At 40.0% G+C, this 26635-nt stretch overlaps 1 protein-coding gene across 4 annotated transcripts in view; it reads right to left on the bottom strand.

Moving 5' to 3' along the window:
* Positions 1–26635, bottom strand: part of LOC139758490 (nuclear pore complex protein Nup98-Nup96-like) — a 162364-nt gene that overhangs the window by 122757 nt on the left and 12972 nt on the right. For all 4 annotated transcript variants that reach the window (XM_071679978.1, XM_071679980.1, XM_071679981.1 and 1 more), the window contains exons 2-10: positions 25867–26013; positions 22381–22591; positions 19422–19577; positions 14992–15134; positions 12496–12721; positions 9955–10199; positions 5200–5431; positions 4179–4385; positions 3570–3704 (exon numbers count right to left, since the gene is read on the bottom strand). In XM_071679978.1, the coding sequence (XP_071536079.1) occupies positions 3570–3704; positions 4179–4385; positions 5200–5431; positions 9955–10199; positions 12496–12721; positions 14992–15134; positions 19422–19577; positions 22381–22591; positions 25867–25992 (1681 nt within the window). In that variant the 5' untranslated portion in view covers positions 25993–26013. The remainder of the gene's footprint in view (positions 1–3569; positions 3705–4178; positions 4386–5199; positions 5432–9954; positions 10200–12495; positions 12722–14991; positions 15135–19421; positions 19578–22380; positions 22592–25866; positions 26014–26635) is intronic.

The raw sequence follows: 26635 nt of genomic DNA, 5'->3' as shown, positions 1-26635 counted from the left end.
CATAGGGTGAGGGAGGGGGCGAAAATTCTGGGAGCCTTGAAGACTGTGTGGAAGTCGAGAACATTATCTTGGAAAGCAAAAATGGGTATGTTTGAAGGAATAGTGGTTCCAACAATGTTATATGGCTGTGAGGCGTGGGCTATGGAGAGAGTTGTGCGCAGGAGGGTGGATGTGCTGGAATGAGATGTTTGAGGACAATATGTGGTGTGAGGTGGTTTGATCGATTAAGTAATAATAGGGTAAGAGAGATGTGTGGTAATAAAAAGAGTGTGGTTGAGAGAGCAGAAGAGGGTGTTTTGAAATGGTTTGGTCACATGGAGAGAATGAGTGAGGAAAGTTTGACCAAGAGGATATATGTGTCAGAGGTGGAGGGAACGAGAAGAAGTGGGAGACCAAATTGGAGGTGGAAAGATGGAGTGAAAAAGATTTTGAGTGATCGGGGCCTGAACATGCAGGAGGGTGAAAGGCATGCAAGGAATAGAGTGAATTGGAACGATGTGGTATACCGGGGTCGACGTGCTGTCAATGGATTGAACCAGGGCATGTGAAGCATCTGGGGTAAACCAAGGAAAGTTTTGTGGGGCCTGGATGTGGAAAGGGAGCTGTGGTTTTGGTGCATTATTACATGACAGCTAGAGACTGAGTGTGAACAAATGTGGCCTTTGTTGTCTTTTCCTAGCGCTACCTTGCACACAAGAGGGGGAGGGGGTTGTTATTTCATGTGTGGCGGGGTGGCGATGGGAATTAATAAAGGCAGACAGTATGAATTATGTACATGTGTATATATGTATATGTCTGTGTGTGTATATATATGTATACGTTGAGATATATAGGTATGTATATATGCGTGTGTGGACATGTATGTATATACATGTGTATGTGGGTGGGTTGGGCCATTCTTTCGTCTGTTTCCTTGCGCTACCTTGCTAATGCGGGAGAGAGCGACAAAGCAAAATAAAAAAAAAAATTAAAAAAAATGTATTTGCTTGCCACACATTGTTGTTCTTGTTTATATTTTTTCATTAAAAAAATATATAAACAAGAACAACAATGTATGGAAAGCAAATTGCTTACTTTATGTTCAGATAAGGTTGGAGAATGATATATGACATAAAACAAAAAAAGAGAAAAGAGGCATTTGGGTGGTACTTACAAGGAAATAATGAAAATGATTGGGAAATGTAGTAGAGAAAGTGGCTGGAGGTTAAGAGAAAGTGGCTGGAGGTTAAGAGGAAGGTGCAGGGGCTGAAAAAGAGGGCAAATGAAAGTTGGGGTGAAAGAGTATCATTAAACTTAAAAAAAAAAAAAAAAAAGTTTTTTTTGAAGGAGGTAAATAATTTGCAAAAGACAAGAAAACAACTGGGAACATCAGTAAAGGGAGTAAAGGGGAAGTGACAACATGTAATGATGGATTGAGTATTTTGAAGGATTTTTTGAATGTGCTTGATGATAAAGTGGCAGATGTAGGGTGTTATGGTTGGGGTTGGATATGAAGTAAGCAAGTCATGGAGAGTGGTTTGGTGTTATGTCAAATATCATTCTCCAACCTTATCTGAACATAAAGTAAGCAATTTGCTTGCCATACATTGTTGTTCTTGTATAACTTGGTCATCATAAGGGTTCTGTCATACTCAGGAATTGGAATCCTGACTCCCATCCACCCTAGTTTCAAACTTATAATCAATGAAATGAGAGTAAACTGTATTTTTTCTATAATTTTCCTTCACAAGTCTCTTCGATACATTTTCCTAGGAGAACTGAAAAGGAAAAAAAACGTGAAAATACAATTTATGGTTTTTTTTTTTTTCTTTTCTTTTTTTTTTTAATACTTTGTCGCTGTCTCCCGCGTATTGCGAGGTAGCGCAAGGAAACAGACGAAAGAAATGGCCCAACCCCCCCCATACACATGTACATACACACGTCCACACACACAAATATACATACCTACACAGCTTTCCATGGTTTACCCCGGACGCTTCACATGCCTTGATTCAATCCACTGACAACACGTCAACCCCTGTATACCACATCGCTCCAATTCACTCTATTCCTTGCCCTCCTTTCACCCTCCTGCATGTTCAGGCCCCGATCACACAAAATCTTTTTCACTCCATCTTTCCACCTCCAATTTGGTCTCCCTCTTCTCCTCGTTCCCTCCACCTCCGACACATATATCCTCTTGGTCAATCTTTCCTCACTCATTCTCTCCCTGTGCCCATACCATTTTAAAACACTCTCTTCTGCTCTCTCAACCACGCTCTTTTTATTTCCACACATCTCTCTTACCCTTACGTTACTTACTCGATCAAACCACCTCACACCACACATTGTCCTCAAACATCTCATTTCCAGCACATCCATCCTCCTGCGCACAACTCTATCCATAGCCCACGCCTCGCAACCATACAACATTGTTGGTACTACTATTCCTTCAAACATACCCATTTTTGCTTTCCGGGATAATGTTCTCGACTTCCACACATTTTTCAAGGCTCCCAAAATTTTCGCCCCCTCCCCCACCCTATGATCCACTTCCGCTTCCATGGTTCCATCCGCTGACAGATCCACTCCCAGATATCTAAAACACTTCACTTCCTCCAGTTTTTCACCATTCAAACTTAGAAAAGCAAATGGATTTGTATGTAGCATTTATGGATCTGGAGAAGGCATATGATAGAGTTGATAGAGATGCTCCGTGGAAGGTATTAAGAATATATGGTGTGGGAGGCAAGTTGTTAGAAGCAGTGAAAAGTTTTTATCGAGGATGTAAGGCATGTGTACGTGTAGGAAGAGAGGAAAGTGATTGGTTCTCAGTGAATGTAGGTTTGCGGCAGGGGTGTGTGATGTCTCCATGGTTGTTTAATTTGTTTATGGATGGGGTTGTTAGGGAGGTAAATGCAAGAGTCTTGGAAAGAGGGGCAAGTATGAAGTCTGTTGGGGATGAGAGAGCTTGGGAAGTGAGTCAGTTGTTGTTTGCTGATGATACAGCGCTGGTGGCGGATTCATGTGAGAAACTGCAGAAGCTGGTGACGGAGTTTGGTAAAGTGTGTGGAAGAAGAAAGTTAAGAGTAAATGTGAATAAGAGCAAGGTTATTAGGTACAGTAGGGCTGAGGGTCAAGTCAATTGGGAGGTGAGTTTGAATTTATGGTTTTATATTGTCAATTATTGGTTGAATAATGTGTAGGCAAGTAATGATTCTAGCATTTGTTAAAAACCTGGTTTCGGTGCATTATATATGACAACTTCAGATTGGATGTGGGTGTAGGTGCCAGTTCTTCAGCAGTAACACCATTTCCTTAATTCACCAATCAAGAGAATAGAGTGCTCTTTGAATAAAAATCACAAAGCCATGGGGAATATTTTCTTCTCATACATCTTTTTCAAGAATTCACTTTACTTAAGAAATCAATCACTCAAGAAGTCTTAAACTACTGATCCAAGTCCAATTCTTTTGTGAAGGAATATCAAAAAATAATAATGCTCAAATTTGCACACTGGAGAGTTATGCTGAAGCACTAAAATACATATGCATCACCCCATAATAAATGATAAAATTCTCATTACATACCTGTGGATGGTGAAGTCTTGTTGCCAACTGGGATATCAAAGAATGGTTTTTCTGTCATGGCCTTCACCAGTCTACCCAGGTCAGGATATATTCCCCCTCCAGTGCCACCCAAAGTATTTTGCTGGGGAACAACTCCTGAAATATCAACATCTCTTGTTATATGACACATACATGGTTGTAATATTCTAGAATGAATCACGCAACAGTAGGTAGCAGCTGGTATGCAGCCAATGACTAGGAAGATATACAACCAGTATTACCCAACTAGGTACCAGGAGGGTTAGTGATGGCTGCATTGTGAGCCAGCATTTCAGCCATCACTAACCCTCCCTATGCTCAGGCAGGTACTAAAGGTAATATACCTCCCTGGCTGCCTAACAACTACAACCTTCTATGAGCAGTAACTAATTTCAAAGCTCAAGTCTACATATAAAGATAAAATATCAAAATGAAAAACCTTAACTTTAAAGTGAATTCAGATATGAACACTGTGAGTACTAAAGTAGTTATGCCATTAACAAATACACGCCAACATTAAGCTATAGTATTCTTTTTAAATGTCTGAAATCAACAACATAATGTAAATCTAAAAGGGGTCAGCTAACATACCTGTGCCTGGATTAAAATGACCGGTCCCAGAGATGCCTGCACTAGTATTTGTTCCACTAGTGTTGAACACACTAGCTCCTGTGTTTGTGCCAAGTGTCTGTCCCATGGTATTAGTACTTCCAAATGGAATAAAGGAAAGGCCACCAGTCTTTTGTTGATTGTTGTTCTGACCAAAGAGGCTTGTACTTCCAAAACCAGTGCCACTACCTGAAGAGTTACAAAGATTCTCATTTATAACTTATGCATCAGCCCAAGCACATATCTATACTTAGCAAGAAACCTCTCTTCCCATGGATAATAATCATCTCCATTGAAAATCTATACCATCTAGAATGGAATTTATAAGCACATTTGAGTAGATGAGGTTTCACTTTGTATTCTTCCTATTACCATGAGACAAAATACAGAGCCTTAATAAAGCATTCATACAACTTCTCAACTTGTCCTGATATATCTACTCTGCACATCAATTTATATTTCATTTTAAGAATTTCTCTAAACAGCAATTCCTTCACAATAATATATAACAAAAATATAATGTTTCTTACATAACCACAACCTAAGTTGAATTTCTCTTTCTTCAAGTTCCAGTCTACTCATTATTCTGTCTTTATTTCCTGACACCCAAATAACTCTTATGAGAGGGCACACCACCATCTCTATCCATGTCCTAAACATCTTCCAATAAAAAACAGGACAGGTCATAAAAAGTCTCCATCAAAGCAATGTCATATCCTATTTCTGATCATTCCTCTATCCATTCTTTTGATCTCACCTGTATTCCCTCATCCATTCATTTACTGTTATTCTCTTTCATCCATTTCCTCTTCATAATCAAAATATATTTCTAAGGCATTACAGAACTACATAAATCAATAATTAAAGGATTCTCATAAACTTTATCATGCAATGCAACAGATGTTCAACAATTTCAGTAATAAGCACTTTTGTGAATCTGCTACAATATAAAATGATACACATGGTCATACTGATTAATCATATTCGGAGTACCTTAACTTACCAAAACCAGAGAAGAGTGGTTTGTTTTGAGTATTTTGGGGCCCAAAGAGTCCTCCTCCTGTGCTGGTGCTGGTATTTGAGCCAAATGGAGTAACCGCTGATGAAGTACCAAAGCCAGTTCCAAGAGGTTGGGTTGTGCCTGCTGGCTTACTGCCAAAGAGACCTCCTCCAGTAGTTTGGTTTGAGAATAATCCTCCAGGTTTGTTCTGACTACCAAAAAGTCCTCCTGTATTCTAGAAGAAATAAAGAAAAATTATGAATGAAATTCAATCTATATATCTGCCTACTATATTCAATTCTGTTCCGATTAACTTGTATTTTAACTTTCTAAAAGGGGAAACAGAAGAAGGAGTCACGCGGGGAGTGCTCATCCTCCTCGAAGGCTCACTGGGGTGTCTAAATGTGTGTGGATGTAACCAAGATGTGAAAAAAGGAGAGATAGGTAGTATGTTTGAGGAAAGGAACCTGGATGTTTTGGCTTTGAGTGAAATGAAGCTCAAGGGTAAAGGGGAAGAGTGGTTTGGGAATGTTTGGGGAGTAGTCAGGGGTTAGTGAGAGGACAAGAGCTAGGGAAGGAGTAGCACTACTCCTGAAACAGGAGTGGTGGGAGTATGTGATAGAGTGTAAGAAAGTAAACTATAGATTGATATAGGTAAAACTGAAAGTTGATGGAGAGAGATGGGTGATTATTGGTGCATATGCACCTGGGCATGAGAAGAAAGATCATGAGAGGCAAGTGTTTTGGGAGCAGCTGAGCAAGAGTGTTAGTAGTTTTGATGCACGAGACCGGGTTATAGTGATGGGTGATTTGAATGCAAAGGTGAGTAATGTGGCAGTTGAGGGAATAATTGGTGTACATGGGGTGTTCAGTGTTGTAAATGCAAAATGGTGAAGAGCTTGTAGATTTATGTGCTGAAAAAGGACTGGTGATTGGGAATACCTGGTTTAAAAAGAGAGATATACATAAGTATATGTATGTAAGTTAGAGAAATGGCCAGAGAGCGTTATTGGATTACATGTTAATTGATAGGCACGCGAAAGAGAGACTTTTGAATGTTAATGTGCTGATAGGTGCAACTGGAGGGATGTCTGATCATTATCTTGTGGAGGAAAAGGTGAAGATTTGTATGGGTTTTCAGAAAAGAAGAGAGAATGTTGGGGTGAAAAGAGTGATGAGAGTAAGTGAGCTTGGGAAGGAGACTTGTGTGAGGAAGTACCCTGAGAGACTGAGTACAGAATGGAAAAAGGTGAGAACAAAGGACGTAAAGGGAGCGGGAGAGGAATGAGATGTATTTAGGGAAGCAGTGATGGCTTGCGCAAAAGATGCTTGTGGCATGAGAAGCGTGGGAGGTGGGCAGATTAGAAAGGGTAGTGAGTGGTGGGATGAAGAAGTAAGATTATTAGTGAAAGAGAAGAGAGAGGCATTTGGACGATTTTTGCAGGGAAATAATGCAAATGAGTGGGAGATGTATAAAAGAAAGAGGCAAGAGGTCAAGAGAAAGGTGCAGAGGTGAAAAAGAGGGCAAATGAGAGTTGGGGTGAGAGTGCATTATTAAATTTTAGGGAGAATAAAAAAATGTTTTGGAAGGAGGTAAATAAAGTGCGTAAGACAAGGGAACAAATGGGAACTTCAGTGAAGGGGGCTAATGGGGAGGTGATAACAAATAGTGGTGATGTGAGAAGGAGATGGAGTGAGTATTTTCAAGGTTTGTTGAATGTGTTTGATGATAGAGGAGCAGATATAGGGTGTTTTGGTTGAGGTGGTGTGCAAAGTGAGAGGGTTAGGGAAAATGATTTGGTAAACATAGAAGAGGTAGTAAAAGCTTTGTGGAAGATAAAAGCCGGCAAGGCAGCAGGTTTGGATGGTATTGCAGTGCAATTTATTAAAAAAAAGGGGTGACTGTATTGTTGACTGGTTGGTAAGGTTATTTAATGTATGTATGATTCACGGTGAGATGCCTGAGGATTGGCGGAATGCTTGCATAGTGCCATTGTACAAAAGAGGATAAAAGTGAGTGCTCAAATTACAGAGGTATAAGTATGTTGAGTATTCCAGGGAAATTATATGGGAGGGTATTGATGGAGGGTGAAGGCATGTACAGAGCATCACATTGGGGAAGAGCAGGGTGGTTTCAGAAGTGGTAGAGGATGTGTGGATCAGGTGTTTGCTTTGAAAAATGTAAGTGAGAAATACTTAGAAAAGCAAATGGATTTGTATGTACCATTTATGGATCTGGAGAAGGCATATGATAGAGTTGATAGAGATGCTCTGTGGAAGGTATTACAAATATATGGTGTGGGAGGCAAGTTGTTAGAAGCAGTGAAAAGTTTTTATTGAGGAGGTAAAGCATGTGTACGTGTAGGAAGAGAGGAAAGTGATTGGTTCTCAGTGAATGTAGGTTTGCGGCAGGGGTGTGTGATGTCTCCATGGTTGTTTAATTTGCTTATGGATGGGGTTGTTAGGGAGGTGAATGCAAGAGTTTTGGAAAGAGGGGCAAGTATGCAGCCTGTTGCGGATGAGAGAGTTTGGGAAGTGAGTCAGTTGTTGTTCGCTGATAATACAGCGCTGGTGGCTGACTCATGTGAGAAACTGCAGAAGCTGGTGACTGAGTTTGGTAAAGTGTGTGAAAGAAGAAAGTTGAGAGTAAATATGAATAAGAGCAAGGCTATTAGGTACAGTAGGGTTGAGGGTCAAGTCAATTGGGAGGTAAGTTTGAATGGAGAAAAACTGGAGGAAGTTAAGTGCTTTACATATCTGGGAGTGGATTTGACAGCGGATGGAACCATGGAAGCAGAGGTGAATCATAGGGTGGGGGAGGGGGTGAAAATTCTGGGAGCGTTGAAGAATGTGCAGAAGTCGAGAACATTATCTCGGAAAGCAAAAATAGGTGCGTTTGAAGGAATAGTGGTTCCAACAATGTTCTATGGTTGCGAGGCATGGGCAATGGATAGAGTTGTGCGCAGGAGGGTGGATGTGCTGGAAATGAGATGTTTGAGGACAATATGTGGTGTGAGGTGGTTTGATCGAGTAAGTAATAATAGGGTAAGAGAGATGTGTGGTAATAAAAAGAGTGTGGTTGAGAGAGCAGATGAGGGTGCTTTGAAATAGTTTGGTCACATGGAGAGAATGAATGAGGAAAGATTGACCAAGAGGATATACGTGTCAGAGGTGGAGGGAATGAGGAGAAGTGGGAGACCAAATTGGAGGTGGAAAGATGGAGTGAAAAAAATTTTGAGTAATCGGGGCCTGAACATGCAGGAGGGTGAAAGGCATGCAAGGAATAGAGTGAATTGGAACAATGTGGTATACCGGAGTCAACGTGCTGTCAATGGATTAAACCAGGGCATGTGAAGCATCTGGGGTAAACCATGGAAAGTTCTGTGGGGCCTGGATGTGGAAAGGGAGCTGTGATTTCGGTGCATTATTACATGAAAGCTAGAGACTGAGTGTGAACGAATGTGGCCTTTGTTGTCTTTTCCTAGTGCTACCTCGCACACATGAGGGGGGACGGGGTTGTTATTTCATGTGTGGCGGGGTGGTGATGGGAATGAATAAAGGCAGACAGTTTGAATTATGTACATGTGTATGTATGTATATGTCTGTGTATGTATATACATGTATATGTTGAGATGTAATAAGAAGAATGAATTGAAGAATGTGTGGAAGTCGAGAACATTATCTCAGAAAGCAAAAATGGGTATGTTTGAAGGAATAGTGGTTCCAACAATGTTGTATGGTTGCGAGGCGTGGGCTATGGATAGAGTTGTGCGCAGGAGGATGGATGTGCTGGAAATGAGATGTTTGAGGACAATGTGTGGTGTGAGGTGGTTTGATCGAGTGAGTAATGTAAGGGTAAGAGAGATGTGTGGAAATAAAAAGAGCGTGGTTGAGAGAGCAGAAGAGGGTGTTTTGAAGTGGTTTGGGCACATGGAGAGCATGAGTGAGGAAAGATTGACCAAGAGGATATATGTGTCGGAGGTGGAGGGAACGAGGAGAAGAGGGAGACCAAATTGGAGGTGGAAAGATGGAGTGAAAAAGATTTTGTGTAATCGGGGCCTGAACATGCAGGAGGGTGAAAGGAGGGCAAGGAATAGAGTGAATTGGAGCGATGTGGTATACCAGGGTTGACGTGCTGTCAGTGGATTGAATCAAGGCATGTGAAGCGTCTGGGGTAAACCATGGAAAGCTGTGTAGGTATGTATATTTGCGTGTGTGGACGTATGTATATACATGTGTATGGGGGGGTTGGGCCATTTCTTTCGTCTGTTTCCTTGCGCTACCTCGCAAACGCGGGAGACAGCGACAAAGTATAATAAAAAATAAAAAATATAAAAAATGTTGAGATGTATAGGTATGTATATTTGCGTGTATGGATGTGTATGTATATACATGTGTATGTGGGTGGGTTGGGCCATTCTTTCGTCTGTTTCCTTGCGCTTCCTCATTAACACAGGAGACAGTGACAGCGATGGGAATGAATAAAGGCAGACAGTATGAATTATGCACATGTGTATATACGTATATGTCTATGTGTGTGTATATATGTATACATTGAGATGTACAGGTATGTATATTTGCATGTGTAGACGTGTATGTACATACATGTGCATGTGGGTGGATTGGGCCATTATTTCGTCTGTTTCCTTGCGCTACCTCGCTAACACAGGAGACAGCAACAAAGCAAAATAAATAAATAAATAAAGTACATAAATATGATGACATTATCCAAAATGTTTTCAATACTGTTTTACTTACCTGTTGTTGAGGGTTCTGAGTGAAAGGAAATCCTCCAAATCCAAAGCCAGATTGTTGCTGTTGTGTTGCAGATGTACCAAATGGAGAAGATGTGGTGGTGGTTGTATTGCCAAAAGCAAAACCAGTAGTTTTCTGTTGGTTCTGACCAAATGAAAAACTTGTGCTTGGTGTTGTGCTGGTCTGTCCAAAAGCTGGAGTGCTTGTGCCAGTCCCAAAAAGACTTCCACCAGTGGAGGTACCAAAACCTGGAAAAGAAACATTAACATTACAATCCAGTTGATTCATTATCTTGCTTTTAAATCTATTATGCAGACTTCTACTTAACTGTTACACAGCAGCCATCAACTGATGTTTTCCTATGAAACAGTGGCCAACATCAATCTACATATTCAGCTGAATTGTACCAATAGTGGCCTATAAAGGGCTCTAACATTGATAAAAAGATGCAGGAAACATTCTGCTCTCATCAATACCCCTACAACCATCACAAATCAAAGATGTCCACCTGAAGCATGTATATTGTATATTGCTGGATGACCTATGTTTTTAGGAGGATCACTTATGATGGGTATCAGTAGCTACGTGGAGAAACACAAGGCATCTCTACATGCTGAAAAAGCACGTCTAAATTAAGTGATGACAGGAAAAGGTAACCTATATAAGTACAGCTAGGGTCCCAACAAGGTAAGGCATTGTGTTATATGGGTGAATGACATCCTAGGATTGTTTCCCAATTCTAATTAAAGCAGCTTCTGATATAAGGTACCTCTACATACTGATACAGTGTACCTTTAAATTCAAATGAGGGTGAGAAGAAACAATGATTACACTTATGGAGAGAGTTCCCAGGGTAGGTCGTAGTTGATAGGCAGCTAACAACCAGATAGGTATATTACCAGTACTACCCACCTGGGAATCAGGAGGGTTAGTGACTGTGTAGGGAGCCAGCACTTCAGTGGCTGTCAGGATGCACTCCTCTTGACCCAGGAAGCTGTCTTATCTTTCTGCCTCACCCACACATGGATTACTGGCATTCTGTCCACATACATACAATCTCTCCTTGTCACACATAACACTTGACAACACTCAACTCACACAGCTTATTCTTCATAACTCTAGATTTTCCTGTAGTGAGCACTTTGTACCAGCCCTGCCTTTTGGCAAAATTTTAGGAGCAATAGATAGGTAGGAACATTTAGGTAGAAACATTAGGTGGAAGTAGTAGGTAGAAACAGTTGGCAGGAGCATTAGGTAGTGATAGTCAAAAGGAAAATTAGGTAGAAGCCTCTGCAAATACTGTGCCAGACTTTCCCCATGTCAGTGGCCTATTAAAGGTGAGGAACTAAAGGCTACGGAACAGCAATGGAGTTCACCAGTTAGGAGACTCCATTGCCATGGCCACCGAGGGAGTTCCAGAAGGAAACAGGCTCCAGAGACATAGACAGACAGGTATAGTCGCCATAGTGTAAACTATCTAAGCACAGATAGCATCCTCAAGGGATTAAAGAAGTATAAAGATCTAATAGGCCCAGGGGAAGGCAACACAGATCATACTCTATCTGACTTACAAGTAAGGCCCAGAGGCCTTAAATTTACCCACCATGAAAAAGAGCAAGGAGTGACCAATTTATAACCTCAGCTTAATGAAATGGACAGTGTACAATTCTTTGCAAGCAGGGATATAGCAATCAGAGGTTGAAATTAAACAATTTACTTGAAGGAAAGGGTATAAAGAACTTTTCCAGTATAAAACAAGCAGATGAACGGAATAAACCAAGTAATGAGACCATAAATGCAGACAGCATAAATAACTTTAAATGCTGTATGATACTACAGAAAATTCAAGAGATGGGGCTCCATAAATATAGAACTCCCTCATTGTAAAGTATCAATAGGTAACTACTAGGAATTATCCCTTAGAAGAATAGTTAAGACCAACTGTCTGCAGGCAAATATTACATATCCATTCAAGTTGATAAATAAAGTAATATTCAGCAAGATGTTCATGTAACACAGAAGAGAGAAATTAGAATATGTTTATCAAGTTTGGTCATTGCATGTAAAAAAACGCACAATGAGCTAGCTAAAAAAAAAAAAGTCCAAAGGAAAGCAAAACAGACAATATTAGAATTAAGAAAAAATTTTCTACAGGGAAAAGCTTGAGATTAAATTTTCCCAACTTGGAGGGGAGAAGAGTGAGTGGTGACCTGATCACAATTTTCAAGTCTTTAAAACATATAGATACCACAGACAGTGAAAAAAAATGTCAAAAGATGATGGGATACAACAACCAAAGAAAAACAGTCTTTCAAGAGATGTAGGGACATAAGAACCAGTATATATAACTAAGTTCAGCATGAAACTTCTTAAAAAGGATGTGAAGTACTTTTATACTTAAAGAGTGATGGATGAATGGAATAAGTTGAATGAAGACATGATTAATGCAACGACATAAAAAATATTCAAGAAACTGTCAAATTCCCTATACAGTACAAATAGATAATTACACATGCACATATATCACTGTGTGATAAAACTAACCAGTTGATGTTCCAGTACCAAAGAGGGGCTTGTTCTCTGGTTGCTTGCTTCCAAACAAGGATGATACATTGCTGGAGCCAAACAGACCCGTACTTCCAGGCTGTGGCTGAGTAGCTCCGAGCTGTGTCTGGCCAAATCCTGTCAGAGTGGTACCCTGACCAGGACCTTTACGGTTAGCTAGGTAATCTTCAACCCGCAGCTCTTCCAGAGACTTGTTCTCATAGTCCTGTATATTAAACAATAAATTCATTTTTAGTAAAGGAATCAAACCAAAGCTCAGAAACTAGTTTAAACTATTGTATCATCCGTACTGATTTCACAGTAATTTATTAAGAATTCAAAAATAAACCACTGCATAAATCTTAAGAAATTACATAATTCAACGACTGTTTCAACTGAAGGCATAGGAAGAGAAGATTTTCTAAGCCTTTTGAAAAAGCCTTCCAATGTTAGCCATGTGGCACCTCTCTCTCAAGTTCCATGCAGCCTCAGGAATCATTTGTAAGCCCTCTCAAGAACTCTAAGGCACACTCATGGTTGGAATCCATAGCACTGATGAGGGCCACAGCCATGTACAAATGGTTTAACACTTCTAAACATTCTATCCACCATATCATTTGAATTTATCTCAGTCACATGTTCAAGATGACCAGATGCAATAGCAAGAATATGCAATGCTTTACTGGCAACATCTTTACTAGCACAGGAAAGCTCTACATCTGGAAAGAAAGAGACAGCAAACCACTTTGTCAAAAATACCCTAAATGACCCAATCCTTCTGGTTATCTTACCAAACTTTACATACCTCTTTACAGCCATGGGATTTCCCAATTGAAAAACTAGCAGGGGCTTAACCTTAACTTCTCTCGAACATTCCCTCCCAGTAGATGTATCAAGCAATCTTTGCCTACCTTAAACCCAGGAACACTATTTTCTTCCTTACTAATGAATGCCCTTGCTAGCATTCTTTTCAAAAGAAGCCAGTCTCATATATCAAACACTTACTGAGGTGCATACCCTCCTTCCTCTGTTACTTTCTTGAAATACTAAGATATACTTCTGCCTTTCTTTTATTCTTAACAGTCTCCTCAGTCATGAGAATGATATAGAAACTGTAAAGCATCAAAACCTCTAAAACCACCCCTTACTTGTACCAAAAGATTTTTTCGACTTGTTTCACCTGCTTCACTCTGTAAGTCATTTAACAGCAATAACCTTCTCCAAGATTTTCATTGCTGTCATGGACATGTTCCTCTGATTCCAGTCTTTTATCAATATACATGTTCCATCACATTATTCCATCTCCTCCACACTACCACTGCTGTTAATGGAGTGTTTGACACAGAGCTTCATCTAATCTATATCTATTTTTCCTGAAAGAGGACCCTTTTTTTCATGTTGAAGGCTCCAGTCACAGACAAAAGTAGACATCAGGCCGGACTTTAAATGAAATATAGACAATTATGAAATGGAAAAACCATAGGCAATGGAAAGTATTTACGTTTTGGAGGAAGAGAAAGACCTGTCTTTTGAAATGTGCCAGTCATAGTTATTGGCAAAACTAAGAAAAGGTAGGGAGTTCCAAAGCTTCAACGTTTAGGGAAAGAAGCAGGTATCAAAACGGCACGCCCTTGGGTTGCCGATAGCCACACAAAAATCATGTGATGCAGCAGCCTGTTAAGAATTGCATGGTCTAGCTAGTCATGGGAGTACACAAGCAGCCAGCTCTTGGGAACAAAAACAGAAGTTATACCTATAGAACAGGGAAAGAGAACCACCACTGCAGCATGGAGCAAGGGGATCAAGCTGGAAGTTATCCTAAGATAGTTTATAAGTTGGATCACATTCAACTCTATCAAGTAAGCATACTGAGATAGAACCACCCCAAATGTGACAATAGTACTCCATACAAGGATGAATCAAACCCTTGTATAAACGGAGCAAGTGTTCAGTCATATGTTTCTGGCCGTGATAAAATCTTCAAAGCACCTTTAATTTCACATCAAGAGTGGTGATCTTACATCTTGGGAACAAAAACAGAAGTTATACCTATAGAACAGGGAAAGAGAACCACCATTGCAGCATGGAGCAAGGGGATCAAGCTGGAAGTTATCCTAAGATAGTTTATAAGTCGGATCACATTCAACTCTATCAAGTAAGCATACAGAGATAGAACCACCCCAAATGTGACAATAGTACTCCATACAAGGATGAATCAAACCCTTGTATAAACGGAGCAACTGTTCAGTCATATGTTTCTGGCCGTAATAAAATCTTCAAAGCACCTTTAATTTCACATCAAGAGTGGTGATCTTACATCTTGCACAACAATCTGCTTGGCACTAGATTCCCAATAAAATTCATAACTTCTTGACAATAGCAACAAAAAATTGGAATATCAAAAGTCTTAAAAATATTATTTACATAACTAAAATCTAGAAAATCTAAAGTGTTTCAACATGAAAATCATACACATGTACATCTAGAGAAACTCACTTTCATGGCACTTATGACTTCTATCCGAGTCTTGATGTTTGTGGAGACACCATTTCTTGTCATGGTGTCACTGCCAATAATAGGTTCATACTTGACAGTTGTGCCTACTGGAGCAGCTCCTGTTGCACCAAACCCTTGATGAACTGTAAAAGTATCCTCTTTCAAAATAATGAAGGCATGTTTTTTAAGTTAATATATTTACAGCACCTGTCTATCTATCCACCTATATCTTGTATGGCCATTCATCCATTCACAAAAAAGATGGCTACATAAATTTTTTCTTTTAGACTTCAGAACTACTGTTCATCTTCTGTACATCTGAATGTGCTTTAATTCCAAGTATCTTTCCTCTCTGTCATTCTACCTGATCTCTGTTTCCTCTTATTCTCCATTTCTACTCAAGCTATGAAAATACAGTATGCCATCCTTCCTATATACACATTTTCCACACATTCATACCAGTCAAGCAGTTATACATCAGTTTAGTCACAAAACCACACTTCCCTTAGAATAAATCATTCTGAACTATCATCTCTTATCTATTATGAATCTTTATGTTCATCTACAATCAGTGAACCTTTTACATCACATTAACAGGTCACCAAAAATTGTTAAGTTTTTCTCAACAACTTTTTCCAAGAATGTTAACTCTGGTTCAATAACATACATTCTCGCATACATAATGCATCATAGTTACCATACTATTAAATATATTTATAGTACATACTAACAAAACATGTTACTCCTAAATATATCATAAAACTTCAAGAAGAAAAAGGAAATGTTTTGGAAAGAGGTGAATGGTGAGCAAAAAACAAAAGAGCAGATGCGGAGGGATCAGATGGGAGAAAGGAACAGGCAAAACAGTGATGAGAAGATGGAATGAGCATGCTGAAGAAGAAGTCGTAGAAGGCGACTAGAGGGGACGGGAGCGGGGGGCCAGAAATCCTCCCCTCCTTGTATTTTAACTTTCTAAAAATGGGAAACAGAAGGAGTCACGCGGGGAGTGCTCATCCTCCTCGTAGACTCAGATTGGGGTGTCTAAATGTGTGTGGATGTAACCAAGATGTGAAAAAAGTAGAGATAGGTAGTATGTTTGAGGAAAGGAACCTGGATGTTTTGGCTCTGAGTGAAACGAAGCTCAAGGGTAAAGGGGAAGAGTGGTTTGGGAATGTCTTGGGAGTAAAGTCTGGGGTTAGTGAGAGGACAAGAGCAAGGGAAGGAGTAGCACTACTCCTGAAACAGGAGTTGTGGGAGTATGTGATAGAATGTAAGAAAGTAAATTCTCGATTAATATGGGTAAAACTGAAAGTTGATGGAGAGAGATGGGTGATTATTGGTGCATGTGCACCTGGGCATGAGAAGAAAGATCATGAGAGGCAAGTGTTTTGGGAGCAGCTGACTGAGTGTGTAGTAGTTTTGATGCACAAGACTGGGTTATAGTGATGAGTGATTTGAATGCAAAGGTGAGTAATGTGGCAGTTGAGGGAATAATTGGTATACATGGGGTGTTCAGTGTTGTAAATGGAAATGGTGAAGAGCTTGTAGATTTATGTGCTGAAAAAGGACTGGTGATTGGGAATACCTGGTTTAAAAAGCGAGATATACATAAGTATACATATGTAAGTAAGTATACATATGTGAGAAACTGCAGAAGCTAGTGACTGAGTTTGGTAAAGTGTGTGGAAGAAGAAAGTTAAGAGTAAATGTGAATAAGAGCAAGGTTATTAGGTACAGTAAGGTTGAGGGTCAAGTCAATTGGGATGTGAGTTTGAATGGAGAAAAACTGGAGGAAGTGAAGTGTTTTAGATATCTGGGAGTGGATCTGGCAGCGGATGGAACCATGGAAACGGAAGTGGATCATAGGGTGGGGGAGGGGGCGAAAATTCTGGGGGCCTTGAAGAATGTGTGGAAGTCGAGAACATTATCTCGGAAAGCAAAAATGGGTATGTTTGAAGGAATAGTGGTTCCAACAATGTTGTATGGTTGCGAGGCGTGGGCTATGGATAGAGTTGTGCGCAGGAGGATGGATGTGCTGGAAATGAGATGTTTGAGGACAATGTGTGGTGTGAGGTGGTTTGATCGAGTGAGTAACGTAAGGGTAAGAGAGATGTGTGGAAATAAAAAGAGCGTGGTTGAGAGAGCAGAAGAGGGTGTTTTGAAGTGGTTTGGGCACATGGAGAGGATGAGTGAGGAAAGATTGACCAAGAGGATATATGTGTCGGAGGTGGAGGGAACAAGGAGAAGAGGGAGACCAAATTGGAGGTGGAAAGATGGAGTGAAAAAGATTTTGTGTGATCGGGGCCTGAACATGCAGGAGGGTGAAAGGAGGGCAAGGAATAGAGTGAATTGGAGCGATGTGGTATATGGGGTTGACGTGCTGTCAGTGGATTGAATCAAGGCATGTGAAGCGTCTGGGGTAAGCTATGGAAAGCTGTGTAGGTATGTATATTTGCGTGTGTGGACGTATGTATATACATGTGTATGGGGGGGTTGGGCCATTTCTTTCGTCTGTTTCCTTGCGCTACCTCGCAAACGCGGGAGACAGCGACAAAGTATAATAATAATAATAATAATAATACATATGTAAGTAGGAGAGATGGCCAGAAAGCGTTATTGGATTACGTGTTAATTGACAGGCGTGCGAAAGAGAGACTTTTGGATGTTAATGTGCTGAGAGGTGCAACTGGAGGGATGTCTGATCATTATCTTGTGGGGGCTAAGGTGAAGATTTGTATGGGTTTTCAGAAAAGAAGAGTGAATGTTGGGGTGAAGAGGGTGGTGAGAGTAAGTGAGCTTGGGAAGGAGACTTGTGTGAGGAAGTACCAGGAGAGACTGAGTACAGAATGGAAAAAGATGAGAACAATGGAAGTAAGGGGAGTGGGGGAGGAATGGGATGCTGAAGAAATGTTGAATATATCTTATGATAGGTGCATTTGGATGTGGATGTGAAGTGTGCAAAGCAAGAGAGTTATGGTATGTGGTTAGAGGGAGGATAAGTGGAAGTAAATGTCATGCATAAGATGAAGTGTGGATAAGCAACTGGAGTGGATGGGGTTGCAGATGAATTTTTCAGGTGACAGTACTGTTGATTGGTTGCCTTAGATTTTCAACAAAAGTATAACTCAACCTGTGGTGCCTAAGGACTGATGAAATACCTCCATAGTGCCACAGTACAAAGGAAAGGGGGTTCAAAAGTGAATGTTCATATCATACAGAAAAAAGTCAGTTGAGTGTACCTGGTACATCATGTGGAAGAGGGGTGGTGGCATGCACACAGCATCAGACTGGGAAGGAACAATGTGGCATCAGGAGTTTCATGCACTAGCAAGTTAGCACCAGGAACATATGAAAATGTAGCCTTATTCTCTCACATCCCATCTCTAACTGTCATGTATAATGCACCAAAGCAACAGTTCCCCCTTCCATGGCCTTATATACCTTCCCTTAAATGTTTCAAATGCCCTGGATCAACTCACTGAGCACACATTGCCCCCTGTGTACCACATCACTTCAACTTGCTCTTTCCCTTGCATGCCTCACACCATCCTGCATGTTCAAACCTCAATCAAAGTATCTTTCACTCCATCCCTCTATGTCCTTCTTGGTTCCCCCTTCTTGTTACCTCCACTTCTAACATGTATAGTCTCTTTGTTATCCTCTCATCACTCATCCCTTTCATATGCCCATACTATTTCATAACTTCTTTTTCAGTTCTCTGTTACCCTATTATTAATCATCTAGTCAACCCTCCTCTTAACACATTTTGTCCTTAAACATCTAATTTTCAACACACTCATCCTCTTTTGTGCTTATTAGCTTATTATCTCAAGCCAATACCTCACATCCATAAAACAGTGATAGGACAACTATAAAATCGAAACATACACATCTTTACCCTTACATAAAGTAACCTCTCTCTTCACACATTCCTCGAGGCACCCTCATCCACATTATGGCTAATTTCAGCTCCCATGGTTCCATTAGTTGCCATGTCTACTCCCAGACATCTAAATACTCCCATCTCCTTTAAGTTCTCTCCATTAAAACTCACAGTCCAAATATGCTGTCCCCTTCCACTGCAAAACCTAATAAAGTATAAGTCTACCCAACAGGGCATCAGACTTTTAGCCAGCCTGCAAGACAGGGCTGTAGAATTAAAACCCATGAAAATTACTGAAGTACATCTGTATAATGCATAACCATATACATGGGAGCAAGGCTGAAGATAATGAAGAGCAGTAACCTAAGAAAATAGGAATCTTAAAAGAGTATACACCACATGGAAAGTGGTACACACAATATACAGCCATTTTTACCATTGGAAAATCAAGCTAAAAGGGATATACAACAGCTTGGGAACATAAGTAAAATTGAGGTAATGATAGAAACTTCATTTGAACCTCAATTTTCAAATTAAAGAGTTATACCTGGAGTGCTGAAGAGTCCGCCAGATGGGGGCTGCGTGGAACCAAACAATCCACCAGCAGTGCTAGTACTACTAGTTGTAGTCTGGCCAAAGCCAAAAGGTCGACTCTGTGTTGACTGCTGTCCCCCAAAGCTTGTGGTGCCACTACCAAAGAGACCTGTGCGGTAAAGGGAAAGAGATGTCAAAAACAAAACAGTTAACATGAACCAATCTATAAATAGTGAAATAATATGTATGCTCTGAAGTTTGAAAACCTTTTCTCCTCAGGGTGGAATCCTAAAAGCAGATACCTCTTTAATACTTATTGGGTTAGAAACTTTTAACACTCCATCTAACTAGTGATGTACCTCTGGCCTTACCCATCCATTGCTAATCACCACAGCAATGATGTTAATGAGCCAGTTAACTCCCTATTAGACTGATCAATCCAGTGATGCAGAGTTCACAGATTACATTCAATATCCCTGAAGCAGTAATGAACAGTAAAGAGAAAAAATTTTAAAAGACCATGGGACAGCAAGGAGGAAAAAAACTGCAAAACACCACCCAATAATCAACAAGATACGGTGTCACATGATTACTTTGAAGTTGTTGGCAGCTCAAGGGTAAACAATTTTGCTAAATGTTTCTTTCCCTGTACCCCAAAGCTTTGAAACTCTACCCTCAAGTGTTTCCCAAAAACTATGGCGAGGCACTTTTTAAAAGACAGATATTTCAAAAGACAGAAATTTGTAAATACTTTTCCTTGTTTCTTCTTTTTCCCTTTCATTTGACTCTTTATATTTCACTTCAGGAATGGCCTTGATGTGGACTTCTTTCTGTGACTAGAATAAAAGTTCCAACAATATCATAATATTGTTGGGAGGCACGGGATATAAATAAGGATGTGCGGAGGAGGGTGTATGTGATGAGTTAGACTTGAAAGGGTGGGAGAGATGTGTGGAAATAAAAAGAGTGTGGCTGAGAGAGCAGAAGAGGGTGTTGAAATGGTTTGGACATATGAAGAGAATGAGTGTGGAAAGGATGACAAACAGAATATATGTGTCAGAAGTGGAAAGAACATAGAGAACCAGGAGACATGCTGTCAATGGACTGAACCATGGCATGTGAAAAGCCTGGGGTAAACCATGGAAAGGTCAGGGGGCCTGGATGTGGATAGGAAGCTGTGGTTTTAGTGCATTACACATGACAGCTAGAGACGGTGTAAGTGAAAGTGGCCTGTTTTGTCTGTTCTCCTGACACTACCTCACTGAAGCAGGGATAGCAATGTTGTTTCCTGTGGGGTGGGGTTGGATGAAGGCAAGCAGGTGTGAATGTGTACATGTGTTTATATGTATATGTCTGTTTATGTCCATGTATATGTATGTATGTGTATGTATGTGTACATGTTGATATGTATATATGTATATGCATCAATGTCCATGTATATGTATGTATGTGTATGTATATGTGTACATGTTGATATGTATATATGTATATGCATCATATGTACATGCATGTATATGTACATGTATGGGCATTTATGTATATATATGTGATTATGAGTGGATGGACCATTTTTTATCTGTTTTCTGGCACTTTCTCACTGATGAGGGAAACAGCAATCAAGCATAACAAAAAATGTATAAGAAATTTTTTTTTTTTTTTAATACTTTGTCGCTGTCTCCCGCGTTTGCGAGGTAGCGCAAGGAAACAGACGAAAGAAATGGCCCAACCCCCCCCCATACACATGTATATACATACGTCCACACACGCAAATATACATACCTACACAGCTTTCCATGGTTTACCCCAGACGCTTCACATGCCTTGATTCAATCCACTGACAGCACGTCAACCCCGGTATACCACATCGCTCCAATTCACTCTATTCCTTGCCCTCCTTTCACCCTCCTGCATGTTCAGGCCCCGATCACACAAAATCTTTTTCACTCCATCTTTCCACCTCCAATTTGGTCTCCCTCTTCTCCTTGTTCCCTCCACCTCCGACACATATATCCTCTTGGTCAATCTTTCCTCACTCATCCTCTCCATGTGCCCAAACCACTTCAAAACACCCTCTTCTGCTCTCTCAACCACGCTCTTTTTATTTCCACACATCTCTCTTACCCTTACATTACTCACTCGATCAAACCACCTCACACCACACATTGTCCTCAAACATCTCATTTCCAGCACATCCATCCTCCTGCGCACAACTCTATCCATAGCCCACGCCTCGCAACCATACAACATTGTTGGCACCACTATTCCTTCAAACATACCCATTTTTGCTTTCTGAGATAATGTTCTCGACTTCCACACATTCTTCAAGGCCCCCAGAATTTTCGCCCCCTCCCCCACCCTATGATCCACTTCCGCTTCCATGGTTCCATCCGCTGCCAGATCCACTCCCATATATCTAAAACACTTAGCTTCCTCCAGTTTTTCTCCATTCAAACTCACCTCCCAATTGACTTGACCCTCAACCCTACTGTACTTAATAACCTTGCTCTTATTCACATATACATGTGTGTATATTTTTTTAAACATATTCGCCATTTCCCACATTACTGAGGCAGCTTTAAGAACAGAGGACTAAGCCTAAGAGGGGAAATCTTCACTTGGCCCACTTCTCTGTTCCTTCTTTTGGAAAAGTAAAAACTGGAGGGGAGGATTTCCAGACCCCACTCCCTCCCCTTTTCGTTGCCTTCTACAACTAAAACAAAATATAAACTGAGTAACTTTTAACAGGACAGTGAAGAACAGGTTGAAGATGCTCTTGAACTACTTGTGTCTCAGCAGCAAAGGTTCCTACATGGACAAAAGGAAACTAAAGAAACGTAAAAGGACATACGGATGGAAAAACAAGGATAGAATGATAAAGGAGAGATGGATAAAACAAAACATAGTGACACTGTATAAACTATAAATTCATCAGCCTTTGCTAAGAGCATAACAAAACAATCTATATACAGTACCTGAGCCAGTAGACTGCTGGGTCTGACCAAAGAGCCCACCACCAGATGTACCAAATCCAGTACTTGGTTGGCTGAAGCTTGTTGAAGTTTGCTGCTGTTGCTGTCCAAACAATCCTCCACTGCTCTGTTGTGGTTGCGTACCAAACAGAGATGCGCCCGATGATGTTGCAGAGCCAAAAGGAGTATTTGCAGAACCAAAGGTAGATGTTTGCTGTGTGTGGAACAATAATGTCATTAACACTTTTGTTGCAACAAAAGATGTATCTACTCACATTATTACCATTAAATCTGATAAGCAGACTTACCCTATGGCTTCAGAAAACTTTTCCTTTGACTACAATATGCAGACAAAACCCATACATCCTTGAAATCCCCATCACACTTTCCTAAATGCTGACTTCTGTGAGTAACTCTCCACACAAAGTTTGTATACACATGCCAACACACAAACCATACAGTAAGATATCATCTCCATCTCTGTGTTTTGTTATCAATCATATCAGTTAATAAGTGAATTTCACATCTAGCATTCCTGACAGTGAAAGTTTTTACCAAAGATGTAAGGCATGTGATTTCCCGATGGTTGTTTAATTTGATTATGGATGGAGTGGTTAGGGAGGTAAATGCAAGTTTTGAAGAGAGGAGCAAGTATGCAGTCTGTTGAGAATGAGAGGGCCTGTGAAGTGAGTCAGCTGTTGTTCCCCAATGACAGAGCTCTGGTAGCTGATTCAAGGAAGAAGCTGCACAAGTTGGTGACTGAGTTTGAAAAAAGTATGTGAAAGGAGAAAGTTGAGAGTAAATGTAAATACGAGGAAGGTTATCAGGTTCAGTAGGGTTGAGGGACAAGTTAATTTGGATGTAAGTTTAAATGGAGAAAAACTGGAGGAAGCGTTTTAGGTATATGGGAGTGGACTTAGCAGTGAATGGAACCATGGAAGCGGAAGTGAGTCACAGGGTGGGAGGGGGGGTGAAGATTTTATGTGCGATGGAGAATATGCAGAAGAAGAGAATGTTATCTCGGAGAGCAAAAATGGGTATGTTTGAAGGAATAGTAGTTCCAAAAATATCATGTGGTGGCAATGCATGGGGTATAGATAGGGTTGTATGGAGGAGGGTGGATGTGTTGGAAATGAAATATTTGAGGACAATATGCAGTGCGATGTGGTTTGATCGAGTAAGTAATGAAAGGAAGAGAAACGTTCGGAAATAAAAAGTGTGTGGTTGAGAGAGCAGAAGATGTGTTGAAGTGGTCTGGACACAAGGAGAGAATGAGTGAAGAAAGACTGACAGAGAGGATATATATGTCAGTGGTGGAGGGAACAAGGAGAAGCAGACCAATTTGGAGGTGGAAGGATGGAGTGAAAAAGATCTTGAGCAACTGGGGCCTGAACATACAGGAGGGTGAGGCATGCAAGGAATAGAGTGAATTGGAATGATGTAGTATACTGGGGTTGACATGCTGTCAATGGACTGAACCAGGACATGTGAAATGTTTGGAGTAAACCAAAGAAAGGTCTGTGGGGCCTGCATGTGGACATGGAGCTACAGTTTCAGTACATTACACATGACAGCTAGAGCCTGGGTGTGAAAGAATGTGGCCTTTTTTTTGTCCGTTTTCCCGGTGCTACCTTGCTGAAGGAAGGGGTAGTGATGCTGTTTCCTGTGGGGCAGGGTAGCAATGGATGAAGGCAAGCAAGCATGAATATGTACATTTGTTCTCTTGTTTTACGAACATTATTTACCTCCTTCCAAAACACCTGTATAAATATACCATTTAGGGAAGTACAAGATCCACATATTTTGTGCAATTTTTTGAAGTAACTCTCTCATTTTTTCTCCAGCACAGATTTCAAGGAGTTTTAGCATCAAATTTAAAAACAGTAAAAAGAAAAAGTAATAGAAAAGATCAAATCAATGTTTTTATTTTTTGGAGGATTTTTGACACATTTGGAACCAGCCTGAAATCAAACTACACTGCATAAAGGTTAATCTGTTAAACCAATTATCAGTGAAGATTTATATGTGCACTGACATTCTTTAATAAAAATCTAAATACAATGTACAATTTAACTAAATGGAGGAGAAATAAAGAGGAAGAGAATAAGACGAAGGAATAGGATTAAAACAGCAGCATTCACAGGAACAGTAATATTCCTAGCTGGAACAGCAGTGAGTCATAGCAGAGTTGATAGAAGCAGAAATAACAGTGGTCACTCTGGTAGAAAATTATAAACAAGTTTTACTAGAACAACATTAATAAAAAGACATAAAAAAATCATGACTGAATTCAAAATCATGAGTCTGAATTAAAAAAAAAATGCTTGTGCCAAAAGGAACACCAACGTCTTAAAGAAGTGTGCAACCAATCAGACCAAAGGTGGGAGCTATGTGACAGCTGTCTCATTTAATGATAGCAATGAGTAATTTCAAGCTAGTTTAAGATCAGGTACGTGATTAAGATTACATTATTGACAAGAGATGAAATCTTGAACAAATTTCAAGCAAAAACCAAGCTAGTCCAAAGAAAGGAGCTGAGATGTAGTTATCTAACATAATAACAGTAAATTGTAAGTTTGTGCTAGATTAAGATTAAGCTTGTAAATTTAAAAACATTAGACAAATAATGAAAGCCAAAACAATCTAAGTAAAAGACTTTGTGGCAACTGCTAAATTAACTAAATGGCTTAGTGGATGTTGCCTAATTAAATGACATTAACATGTAAGCTTAGTAAATCATGTGCTGAAATAGGACTCATGTCAGATTAACTAGTTTAAAAAAAGAGAGCTTATACATGTGTACCTAGGGGACTGGGTTTACAGAGTGAATAGGCATTACAGTGTCAGGTTATGTGCTGATAACAGAGGCAGCTGGTGGGATGTATGATCACCTCTTTGTGGATGCAAGTGTGAAACTTTGCAGTTGCTTTTGAAGAAGAGTAAATGACAAAAGGTGAGAAAAGGAAGGCAAAAGTGATCTCAGAACAAGGTGAGGGTAAACTAAGAAAGTGGGCGCGGAACATAAGGTATTTTCAGAAACACTGGCATGTGAAGTGTATGGCATGTGGAAGGCAAGAAGTGGGTTTATGAGAAGGGAGTATGTCAGTAAATGAGAAAATTAAGATATGTAAAATTTGAACTTACTATAAGTCCATTTCAACTGTTTATGGTCTTTGTACAGCTTACCATAGTGGTATACTTTAATTCTAAGTGAATGATTGGTCACAATGCAATAATTCATTACAAGCATTTTAACTGAAAGTACTTAACAATAATGAAAATCACATAAAATATGCAAAACCTAAAATACTATGCCATATCTGTTTGAGAGAAAACACTTAAAAGAGTTACCAATAAGGATGCCAACAAAACACAAAATAAATTTGAATTACTCTGGAAATGCACACAAAACATCATACGTAATGTAGAAATTTTGAACTACTGCAACACAAAACACATAGTATACAATCATTATATTAAGAGCCTTACCGGACTTCCAAAGGCAGGACGTCCAAATCCAAATCCTGTACTACCAGCAGTGGTGTTTGGCGTCCCAAAGCCTGTGCCAAAGGTGGATGTGGTACTACCAAATGGGGCACGTTGTTGCCCAAACATTGTTCCTTAGGTTGATGTCCTCTGTAAATATATGTAAACTAGCTAGATACACTTACTCTCACTACATATGTTTCTGCAGGGACAATGCTTAAAAAATATAATAAAGAATGAAAAGCTATTTCTCTACTACACGCACAGCTCTTAGAACATCTGAATGAGCACTTGCTCTGTGGAGACACTTATTTCACCAACAAAACATGGGACAAGTCTACAAAAGTACATCCAGGCCTATGATGCCAAGAGGTGGAGGCGAGAGAAAGTCTGAAGCAACTGGGTGATATTATCATTAACTAACTGCAGGAGTTTGTTACTATCAGGAGCTAAGAGTTTCTTAACATGGAATAAGGGTAAGGGGACAAAAAAGTTTATGAATTCTCAAAACATTCTTCTATGGCATAAATAATGCTTTTCATTATTTGAGACCTACATTTCCCACTTATGGACAAGCCCTAAAAGCAATCTTAATTAAGTATGCAGAGGTAAGTTCAAGATAAAGAAACAAATCCCTCGGTTCCTCCCCACACCTGCTAACCAAACTCCTTCACTTTTTTGAAAACAGTGCAATATTTCTAGATATTTTTTTTTTTTTTTTTTTTTATACTTTGTCGCTGTCTCCCGCATTTGCGAGGTAGCGCAAGGAAAC

This window comes from Panulirus ornatus, chromosome 30 (assembly GCF_036320965.1).
Source record: "Panulirus ornatus isolate Po-2019 chromosome 30, ASM3632096v1, whole genome shotgun sequence".
Lineage (NCBI taxonomy): Eukaryota > Metazoa > Arthropoda > Malacostraca > Decapoda > Palinuridae > Panulirus > Panulirus ornatus.
Note: the sequence above shows the minus strand (reverse complement) of the source record. Positions and strands in the feature narration are given on the sequence as shown.